The sequence below is a fragment of the Barbus barbus genome (assembly GCF_936440315.1).
Source record: "Barbus barbus genome assembly, chromosome: 21".
Classification (NCBI taxonomy): Eukaryota; Metazoa; Chordata; class Actinopteri; order Cypriniformes; family Cyprinidae; genus Barbus; species Barbus barbus.
Window position 1 is genome coordinate 25046680 of NC_136749.1, and position 12379 is coordinate 25059058.

General features: G+C 36.7%; 1 protein-coding gene across 1 annotated transcript; it reads right to left on the bottom strand.

The window, feature by feature from the left end:
• Positions 1-278: 278 nt before the first annotated feature.
• On the bottom strand, positions 279-10856 carry LOC306887278 (metaxin-1-like). The gene is made up of 8 exons (XM_079444905.1): positions 10755-10856; positions 6452-6521; positions 5314-5393; positions 4498-4590; positions 4243-4425; positions 2515-2591; positions 2253-2410; positions 279-2139 (listed from the first exon to the last, which is right to left on the bottom strand). The coding sequence occupies exons 1-8, from the start codon at positions 10833-10835 to the stop codon at positions 1919-1921; spliced, it is 963 nt and encodes a 320-aa protein (XP_079301031.1). The 5' UTR covers positions 10836-10856; the 3' UTR covers positions 279-1918.
• Between the last annotated feature and the right edge of the window lie 1523 nt (positions 10857-12379).

A 12379-nucleotide genomic window follows, 5' to 3' on the forward strand; every position in this document is an offset into this window, starting at 1 on the left:
AGAGAGAGATTCCAGTCTGGTGCTGTAACACACAGCTGTGTATCCCCAGGGCACCAATTCACAGAGCCCTCGCTCAGTCAGCTCTGATGCTCGGAAACACTGCCGGCAGGTAAACCGTAGCTTGAAATAAATATCTTTCTCTCTTACAACCTCCAATTCACACAGTTCACAGGTCATTGGTTCTCAGGGTCACACAACAATGCAACAGATAAAATCAGCAACTCCCTCTGTCAATGCAGCATTGCAACTGCACAAAATAAAGAAACCCACTGCAGAATAAAGATTATTCAGGACCATTTATTTGCCCATTAAATTATGAAAATAGAAATCCATAAGCAATATATATTTACAGCCCGTAACACCTTGTGACTTTTCAATCTGTCTCCTTTCCATCTCTGTAGAATCTAGTGTATGAGTGAATACACACATAACGCACCAGTGAACTAGTTTTGGAGCCTTATGGTCTAAAACAAGGATGCTTATGGGGGGGGGGGGGGGGGGGGACAATCAATAAGTAACAATCAAGCATATTCATTAATCCATTGTTTCTCTTTCAAACAGTTTAACTAAATAAAAAAAAATCACTCTCTAGTTTAACTGCCATGGACCTCATGGAAAGTTACAGGAAACATCTCAGCCAGTTTTGTGGTCTGTCAGCAAGATTTCTTTGGACAGTAACTTTTGGCTTTAATCTGTTACGGTCTCCTAAAAAATATGCAAGCTCCATTTCGAATCATCAATAATGTAAAACAGTTTCTCTTTATCCTTTGCAGTAAGCTGAAAGTGTTTAAAGGGTTCGCTTATTCAAAAATTTTAATTCTGTCATTTTTAACTCACCCGTGTGTTGTTGTAAACCTGCATGTATGATTGTCACAAAAGAAGATATTTTTATATAGGTTTTATTAAGTCAGTGTTTTCTATACAATGTGCCATAATCATTCTGGCACAATATTCAAATGTGCAATGCACAAATTAGTGATGCCAAATGCCATTGGTTTTCACATGTGATCAGACATGCTGATTCATATTTGAACTTTTTTTTTACTTTCAAATTTGAATAAGAATATATAGCACAAATAAATTCCAATAGCCAAGAGAGATATTTTTAGTGAATAATTATATAAATTAACTAAAGTATGGCTGCAGAATATGTAGAAAATAGATCAAGTTGTTTGAGCTACTTTTTCTCTTTCTGGAGCACAAATCAGCACTTCAATTGAGAAGAAATCAATGTCGACATTTTACATAATATGTCTTTTGTATTTCACATGAGAAACCAAGTCGCACAGGTTTGGAATGAGACAAGGTAGAATAAATGATGTTTTTGGTGATTTGGGTCTTTAAGACTATAACATCATTAAATATGGGTAATTTCCTATTTCACTCAATAGGATCATCATATTAACATGAGCATCAATCGCTCTGAAGTATATAACAGCAGACCAGTACTGACAGCACAGCAGAAAATCACAGGTAAGCAAATAAAATGTGTTAAAAGAAAAACACAGAGCTTCAAATAAGGCAAAACCATGTAGATGCAATAGCAAGAGATGTAAATCTCATTATCATAAAGCTATTTAAAACTGTAATATGTTTTGGTCCACACAATGAAAGTTGAGGTTGGTGACGACAAGTTTTAAGTGCTTCCTCAGCTAAACTTAGCTTAACATTTGTAGTTCTGCTTTTTATTTTGTTCGGTAAAAAAGAAAACTCCGGTGCATACACCCAGTCAAGAGACTAAAGCAAGGAGTGCAGCTCTATGGAAAAATAAGATATAAAACCAAAGATTATCATGCAATTAAAGCTCAATGAATAAATACATGAATCCCCAACCATATGCTGTTCCTGTGTTTTCCTCCACCATGTAGGCATGTCCATCCTAGTGCAACTAAAAAGTCCCACTTTCTTTCATCCTCATTCACTCCTCCTCTTCCTCGTGGGAGGGGCCTCTGAGTAGGGCGGGGCCTACAGGCTCCTCCTCCTGCACATGCTCAAAAGCTACTATGCCGGTGAGGAGAGCGTAGCTCAGCATCGCTGCCACTGCGACCAGCACTGACAGCAGCTGCTTGCGTCTCTTGTATGGCTCGTTGTCAACGTTGCTCCCCTGCTGTGTGCTGGACATCGGACGACTGACGCCCTCTGCAAACAGAACAGGCACGAACATGAGGACTCAATGATTCTTATTCTACAGACAGAACAATGGACGTTTTGTTCTATGTAAGCACTTTATATTGTGGTTGTTGGTCTCCCACCTTTACACTCACTGGGGAAGTACAAGCTCAGGATGTTACAGCAAAATGTGTTCAAGTTGTCCAGATTTTTCAAGTTCTGCTGCAGTCGGCAGTTAGGCAGCCGGATCTTAATAAGCGGAGCTAGATGACCAAAGACATATGCATCTAGAGAAGAGGGCCTTTAACACACACACACACAAAGACATCAAATGTATATTAAACCCAACCCATAATCAACTGAGAGTAAAGCTTAAAGGTCGACCTTGATGGGTAAAACACTTACGAATCGCCAAAGAAAAATGTGTTCGATCCCAGGCGCTGAGAGAGAAGATTGAGGCACTCCAAAGCATCATGGTAAAGCTGGAGGGAAAGATGGAGAGAGTTACAGAGAATAACAACTGAGAGGATGTAGAAGAAACAACTAGATTATAGATTCTCATGTTTGTTTTCTCTACTTCTACCAGTCATTATGTTTTATATCTAGAATATCAGTATTTAGCTTTATATATCTCAATATTCGTGTATTTGCTTTGCAAAAATTTTTTTTGGTAACACTTTATCTTAAGGTGTCCTTGTTACACGTTACATGTACTTACTATTATAATAACAATAAATTATGCATAATTACATGCAAGCAACCCTAAATCAAACCCTAATCCTAACCCTAACCATATAGTAAGGACATGTAGTTAATTAATATTCCTCAGTCCTTAAGTGTAGCAAAAATAAAAATAATAAAGTGTAACCGATGTTTTTTTCAGTCAGAGCTTTGTTTTATCCAAACAGCCACTGAAGAGATTAGATTAAAAAGGATTAAATGCAAGAAAAAAAACATTAGTTAAAATGTTTCTCACCAAATTACCATGAACAAGAAATATATTTTATAATTTCTATTCACATGGATCAACATACCAATGCATTTTAAAATTAGTATACTGTATAGTATATAGTATAGCGTATAAGTATAATAGTAGTATTACCAATATTTATATAAATAGCATTACGATAGTATTTTTACCAACATTTATTTCTTCTAAAACATTTTTTAAAACACCACACCACTGTTATAACTTTAATAACACAAAGGAACGTTATTGAAATCACTTTCAGAACGATTTTTTACAGCTGCTGAATGATAAAACCAGAATCAACCTTTGAAAAGCCAATCAGAACCCAACTTTAAAGAGCTTGAGCAGACGATATAACACAAGTGCACTTATAATAATCAGAACGCTATCGTGCACTGGTGTGAAAGCTAATACGGTTTTCTTTCTCAGTGTGAATGTGCTAGTAAAAAGATAGTCCACCCAAAATGAAAATGCCATCATTTTCTCCCCCTCATGTCTTCCCAAACCTGTATGACCTTCTTTCTTCTGCAGAACATGAAAGAAGATATTTTGAAGAATGCTGCTAACCATACAGTTTGCTTTCCATTGACTTTCAGTGTATGGACAAAAATATTAAGTCCAAAACTGTTTGGTTACCAACGTTCTTCAAAATATGCTCTTTCATGTTCTGTAGAAAAAGGAAAGTCATACAGGTTTGGAAAGACACAAGGGGGAGTAAATGATGACAAAGTTCATTTTTGGTGGACTATTCCTTTAATATTGCATTAAAAGCATCATTGCAAATGTAACACTTAATATATTGCTCAGCTGTAGTAAACAGTTCACAAGCATGCACATTCTGATTTACAGAGTCATAAACAAGCTGAGCTGTTTCCCAACATCAGACTAGCAACTATCTAAAATAGAATTCTCTGCCAGAACGGAACTTCTGCTCTGTTTGAGCCAGGATTCCACACATCTGCTGGTTTATCAGTGTCCTCTTCAGGGACCAGAATACTGTTGCCTCTGGCTGGAGTCTAACAGCCGCCCTGGTGTCTCAGGGAGGTGTTAGTGTCACAACAGACACAGCCCACCCACCATCTGATGCATATCGCACAGCAAAAACAAACACTATCAAGCACAAAACAAACACTATCAAGCACAATATCCAGAATGCCACCAACCTCCTTCTCTGCCTCTTCTCCCGCCTCTAGCGAGCTGTTTCCCTGGATCAGGCGGAGTCGCTCAAGCTGCCTGCTCTGCATGCGGCCCGGCAGGAAGAAGTTGAGCGGGAAGGACATGTTCTCTCCGTGCCAGCGGCGCGTCACCTCCACGTAGTTTTTAGGATCGATCCATAAAGCATAGATCTGTAGGGAGATGGGAGTTTGAGCATGTACCCACTAAAATTTCCTCTTCAAAGTCCAGTGTTCGAATCTCACCAGTGCAGGTAACAGTCGCTCCTCCAGCAGCGAGATGAAGGCCAGAGTGTCTGCGCCTTCTTTGGGCGAGAGATCGTAGTCTGCATTGTATTTCTGAAACACAAATTTCCAGTATTACTATACGACACTGAACAAATCAAACTGTGACTGGTTGCTTTACATGTCTGTCAGATGGCCTCTTGGGCGGTCCTTGACCAACAAAAATAGCTTTTTTATTATTGCAGAAAATAAGTTCTGTGACCAGCAAAAGTTTGAGATGATTACAAATTTGGTATCAAATCAAGATAATCTTCACTAACAAAAAATAAGTTTTATGAATTTTGAAGCCTGAATGCAAGAGGCTGGTTATAAACAAACTACACCACGATCGCTTGACAAATCTTTTAATCTTTACTTAAAATCTACAAGTTGGATCGTCTGAGTTAGAACAGTTTGAAAGCATTCCTGATCTGATCAGTGTATGCTCCTGACTCTGTAATCAGCTCTGGGTAGAACAGCACTACTACTGGTAGAATGAGAAACTATAAATGTGTTTCTAGGAAGGGTTTTAATTATGCACCTAATTAAAACCTTTCCTGAAAACACATGGTTATTGTGTCTCATTCCATTCAAATTTAATGGGTGCCTTTGTGCAATCAAACATGATTAATGAGAAAATTAGGGGAGCCTTTGTAATGGCAGCAGGCTTCACTGGAAAGGCTACGGTTCTCAAATGAATGAACCCAAAATAAAGAGTGAAATATACAGGGAAACTTGTGTAATGCTTGATAAAAAGCAAAACGTGACCATGACAGCAGCGAGGTAAGAAATAATCACCTGTTTCCTTAACTGAATGATGATCTGACTGGGTTGGGAGCAGCTGCCTTCATCTTTGGTCCTGAGAGCAGGAAGTGAACCTTCAGTGAAGACATCAGCATCAGTAAAAACATAAAAACAAAAACATTTATTTTCTATAGGCCTATAAAGATGATCAATCACACAGTCCACTTTCGACTATCACTCTGGACTTAAGAATAGAAATGCATGATCTCTAGAAAACAATATTACATAATAAACAGTTGTGCTGCTGATATGTTTGTTTTCTTTTAAATCATGATACATTTTTTTTTTTTCAAGATTCTTTGATAAATATATAGTGCAAAAGAAAAGCATTTATTTAAAATAGAATTGTATTCAGAGTCTGAAATTTTCATTCGAAATTTTTGCATGTTAAAAAATAAATACGACCTCACGTTGTGACAATTACGTTTACACACTGCCTCCGAAACTTTCGTCCGTCATAAAAAAAATCCGATCAGGTTCGATTTTCTGCGTTTTCGCATCCGTAGCATGCATTTTAATAGGAAAGGATAACGAATACGAAAAAACAGAAAAATGCATGCGAAAATTTCAGACTCAGCGTGCAAGGATCTTAAGTCTCTCCTGTTACTTTTGATCAATTTAATTCATAATTGCTAAACAAGTATTAATTTTTCCAAAAATACAAATAAATAAAATGATCTTTTGTTTATTTATTAAGCTTTTAGTAGCTGTAAAATGTAGCAATCATATACATCCAAAGAGGAGGTCCGCTATAATGTGATAAACAGGCTAATTAACTGTTACACTTTAGATGGTCTTTATTTTTATTTAATTTTCTTTGTAAAGAATGATGAAGTGAAAGTAAGCTGTTCCTGCAAAGTCAAAGGGTCTACCCAATATAAAACTGCTGAAGGAATATTGGTCTTCAATATGGAATAATATTGAAATTTGGAAGAATTCAGGAGCCAAGGAAAATAATAACGGAGACAGACAAGAATGTGAAAAGAGAAAACATACAGATGCAAGTTATCAGCAGCTCGGCAGGAAAGAGGAAGAGGCCTGCGTGCCTCAGTTAAAGCACACGCTAAATATTCGTCTTAATGAATGTGGAGTGTTTGCCAAGAAACAGATTGTTAAAACTTTGCCTGCTTACCTGTGGGGCTTCTCCAGGGGTTTGAAATCTTGTGAATTTTGAGCGGAGCTCCAGCAAAGCGAGCATATGCCTGGAAAATTATATAAAAGACATTATTATTATGTACACTAATTTCACTTTCTGGTTAACTAGATTTAAGCTTCCAGGTTTAGACACAATCTGGTTATTAGTGTGTTGCTAGCCTCATGTCAATACGTGGCATTCTGGTCTCCAAATAGAACTCCCTCCTCCAAGTTCACAGGATTTTATTTACAACATCCAGCCAAAATTATAAATCTTAAGAGCTAGAAAAGCAATTTAAGGCGATCACTTATGTACAAAACCAAACCAAACTAAGGATGAACTGTGTTGCTTTCCTTAGCAAGCTCCACTAAATTACAACAAGCAACAACACAACCTCATACACAACACAGATGAAGTTAACATAATATGCAGTTGCAATAAAAGCACGAATGCAACCTGAATAAACAACAACTGTTAGCTAACTTCAAGCAGCTCCATTCAGCTCTTGGACTGGGTTAGGGATTTAGGATGGGATGCCTCGCTTTACGACGACATCCGATAAAGAGGAACGTAATTTCACATTCCTACACATGCAGCTGAGAGCTGACAGATTGAGCGCTTCACACCTGGCTCAGACCTTCAGCACGTCATTTAGCAGATTCTTTCCATTGAAAGCATCTTATACTGCTGAACACTGGGGTTAAATTCCCTGGAGCACTTCTTTACACTTGAGACCGAAGCCAAGAATGACTCAAGAATCATCAGACTTGATTCTTAAAGGAATAGTTCACCCAAAATATGAACAATCATGGAATTGTTCTTTAAGATTTATTTTTAGCGTTTTATGCCTTTATTTTGATAGGACAGTAGCTAGACAGGAAGCAAAGTGGGAGAGAGGGGGCAGGATCTGGAAATGTCCGCGAGCCAGGACTCGAACTTGGGACGTTCAAAGCACTATGGCGCTATATGTCGGTACGCTGCCCATGAGGCTACCAGAGCCGACAACCGTGTAATTTTTGAAGAATCTTCAAGCAGCACTTGAACAACTGACCTTGACTGTGAAGCTCCAAAATGTTATAAAATACTACAAATGAAGCAGTTATTACAAATAAAATAAATAGCAAATAGCATAACAGTTAACTTCAGGGAATAACTTTATTTTTACTCTAGAACTCTTCCATGACCCTACATAAAATAAGTGGGTATAGAAAATGGATGGACACAAAATATGCCAGTCTGTCCCTCAGAGATTTTTTATGGCTTCAGAAGATATGAATAGTATGGACTTCTTTAATGTTCATTTTGGAGCTAGTCACTATGAACTGTCTTTTTTAGGAAAAGAGCTGCATAAAAGATCCTTCAGATTGTTTGTGTTTCATTGCAAAAACAGCAGCACAATCATTTCTGGGCGATTGCTTTAACATTAGGCTATCACCAGCACTCAAAAACTCACTGTGACTGTAAAAGTGGGGGTGGGGGGGGGGGGGGGGGGTGGATTTCTGGAAAAAGCTGAGTATTGAGATTTTCTCCTTTTCCCGGCTGCAGTTGAGCGGTGAGCTGGAAAAGCGCCGTAAATTCCATCAAAGGCTGACATCATAACCTCAGATTTATAACTAGATTGATTCCTACACAATCCTAAATTGTGGCTCGTAAAGTAGAGGGGATCAAGTTTGGAAATAAATCATTCCTATGTGAACAACCGGTACTATCCAAAGCAAATCCAAACAGGAAAACTACAGCTGGCTGAAATCCACTTTGCCCACAGAAAAAGCAGTTCATCAGACTCCTGCTGTACACATAAACACACTGAAATTAGGCCACGGATGACAGAACAGCTTCTCTTGAAAGTGCAGATGGTAATAATTAGTTTGAGCCGCTCATAAGATCCTTAAATAGAGTGCCGCAGATGATGATTGGAGTGTCCTGCTTTTAAGCCCCGCCCCCGCCCTGCAGCACATCCAATCACTGCTCTTTGCTTCCTCGTTAAGGAACAGTGTTCTAATACACCAAAACAAAGCAACCACAGCAGCGGTTAATTCATCAATAAACGCTAGAGTAAATGTTTTTGCTGAACGTTTTTCTTATGAGCACTTTTTTATTAATTTTAAAATTTAAAAAGTGCACCAAGCAACTAAGTTTACCATGACAAGAAAGGGAGAGGTTGTTTTTTTTTTTTGACAAGATTACACTGTATCCAGGTGTTAGTAGAAATTCCAAGACCACTGCAAAACATCAAGCACTGCATAAAGAAAAAATTGACTTCATAAACATAAAATAAGCATATTTTTAAAATCAAGACAGAAACTTGTAGAATAAACCAAGAACATAACATCACAAGAGATCTCCTAAATAAAAGTAGGCTTGTCATAATTATTAGAAATGGCTGGTCAGATTATTTGATATTATGTGATTATTATTAAATATTAACGGTAATAAGGATCAATTTTTTTTAGATTTATACATAATCCTTAACATAAACCTTTCCATTGATGTATGGTTTGTTAGAAAAGGACAAAATTTGGCCGAGATACAACTATTTGAAAATCTAGAATCTGAGGGTGCAAAAAAAAAATTAAAAATAAGAAAATTGACCCATACAATGTATTGTTGACTATTGCTACAAATATACCCGTGCTACTTATAATATAATATAACATAAATGTTAAATTACTTTTAATATCACAATAAAAAGCCATTTTAAACAAATACAAAAAATACAATAACATTGTTTTTTTTTTAAATTAGGTTGTTTAATTTTATTTGTCTTATAGGAACACTTCAATATTTGAATTTTAATACATTTTTATGCCATTTATTCACATTATGGCATAAAAATGTAAGTTGATGTGACTAATGTGTTAATTGTCTCAAAATTAATGAAAAAAAAATCATTATCATTAATGATAACCAACAATTAATCACTGTCAACAATGTTATGATTATGACAGGCCTAATTCATGCTGGCAGCTACCAGGCAAATCTCCAGACATCCTCAGGCCTTCACATGCAGTTACGATTTAATGCAACTATACCCTTCCTGGTGCAATGAGATAATCTGGAAAATTCTGAATGAACTTTATATTACTAAACCATCAGACCCAGGGAGCAAAACATGCCTGTGGTTTTCAAAGCGCCCAGAGTTGTTGCAGACAGATCGTAATGCACAGACATCATCCCGACCACTGGCGACCTGGAAAAATCCCACCACACACTTTAGAGAGTCCAAAACTCACAGCGCTGATGTAACCTAATCACTTTAACATGCGATTTCAGCAACAGTGACCTGGTTCTGAGCCCACACACAACCTTTGTTGATTAGGAATAAAATGAATCTGAATGCATCTCCAAAGCTGCCGATGGGAGATGAGTTTGATGTTAACTCCAGATGACAGTGCCGGGTTTGTGGCTTACAGTAGCACAGACAGGTGGCGCCCTGGTGTGACCAAACTGAAGTGGAAAAATAAGAAAAGTGGAGGAAACGTATCCCACAAGATGATTCATGCAGCAAAAATATCTGTAGATAAACACCTTGGCTGTGGAATTAACTGAGATATTAAAACACATGAGCTTATCATGAAATCATAAAAAGTAAACAGTGGAGATTTTCCCATTTCAGAGGGCAGCATGACCTGACTGGTATTTAGACAGCGTAAGATCATGGTTCTGCAACACAAAACAAATGAGTAAACCTAATTTGGTATGCTCTTATTTAATTAAAAATAGTAGCCGGGGCCAAAAATATCCAGATTTTTATTCTGGAAAATATATAATACTGGTAATAGTAATAATAATAAAAAATATTTAGTATAATATAAAATATTGACATTATTCTGTGATATATATATATATATATATATGTGTGTGTGTGTGTGTGTGTGTGTGTGTGTATACAAGGTACTTCAAATATAATCTTATGTGAATAATGGTTACAACTGTTGGTTGTTGTTTATAATGAGATACACACACTATTATATTTTACACATAATAATAGTAATAATAAACACCAGCTGAAACCACTAATCACACAAAACTATACAAGTACATTGTATTTTAGTATCACGCAGAGAATACAAATTTGGTAAAAATGTAATAAAATTAAATCCTGGTACAAATAAATATTATCATTACTATAACTTACATATATATATATATATATATATATATATATATATATATGCCACCATGTCGCACCGCCACTGTACTTTAGTAAGTGATCGGTACCGAGGCGATTTTCTACAGAAAAAGCAGAACCCAACCCGTATAAATATCCAGACTACACGAGCCAGTGATGAAAACTCACCTGCACGATAAGACAGTCTGTATTTACTGACGGTAAACCCAAACCAGCCTTCCAGCAGAACAGCTCACAGGGCGCCGCCATCTTCAGAATCCAAACACCTGTGACCCGGAACTGATGATTCGACAAATAAAAGTCCCGACCAATCTGTGGCTGCGTTTCATTCAAAGGTGATGATGCTTGGTTGGTGTAATATATGGGTGGCCTAAAATACGTTTTTAACGCACTTTAAGTCTGTGGGTGTGTAAAATGATGTGATATGTTCATACAGCATTGGTCATTTTATAACTACACTAAAAATCGAGTTTGTAAATAAAACAAGACTACTGGAGTAGCCACATTTTACAAGAAAATATTAGGCTATCTTTAAAAAAAAAAAAAAAAAAACTTTAAAATCTCATGTTTAATTCAGTGCGTTATTTGTTACAGCTAGAGAAGCTAGCTAATGGCTGCTGAAAATGAATCTTTATCATTTGTCATCAGAGGATAAATAATAATATTGAAAATATTCTAAATAATATTAAAACACAATAAAGTGGGAAATTATATTTTAAATTGCAACAATATTTCACAATACTATTTTACTGTAGTTTCGATCAAATAAATGCAGCCTTGTTTAGTATAAAGCCCCGTTCACACCAAGCACGATAACGATAAAGAAATATAAAGAATAGCAGCGTCCACAACACAACTATAAAGATGAAGGCACAGAGAAACTATATGGTTGGAATCACTTCCAGAACGATTTTCAGAGCCTGATAAAATCGGTATAAATACATTTTTAATACTGCAAAATACTACAGTCACTGCCCTGTCCAGAATAAAAGAGAACATCCCAAAGGAGTGAAGGGATTTGTGGAAACTGTGGTTCCTAATTACTGGGATCCAACATTAGCCTCGCATTTCATGTGAAGGATAATCCACTTCTTACCTCCGACTCGAGACTGTTATGATCTATATGACCTTATTATTTTTATTGTGAGTATTAAGCTTATCATTATTGCTGATCACTGTTGTTGTGCTATGATATTTACCATTATATAATCAGAGGAGCATAGAAAAGTTTATGAAAGTGTCACTCCACAATACAATAGCAAAATATATATGTATAGTATTTTTATGTTACATTAATTAGTGTCTAGCACACCTTCTTGAGGAAAGGATATGGACCAGAAGACATTGCAATTACTACATGATATTTAGACAGACTTAAAGAAGTTCCAGATCTATACTTGTGCTCTTATTTCAGTTATTTTGCCTTTAATGTAAATAAACATGTGCAAACAATATACTTGCTCTTGTGAATTCATTTAGATGTTAATTACATTTACTTACAAATTCATCATAATCATGTTGAACCGAGTGTGTTTGTGTTATGCAGTATATTATCAGTGTTTTAAGTAAGGGAGAGCAGACATGTCATATCTTGGCCAAATGGACAATCAACCGCATATGTTGCAACTCTCCATCACAAACAGCCGCCAAGAATTCATGAGCCAAAACTACATGCACACATGATGACATCATCTCCAGAAACTCAAGGGACTGATAGAGTCCAATACATTCCTGTTCAGGACACGAGCACCCATCCCGTCCGTTTGTGTGAACTGTAATCCTCTTCTCTCTCT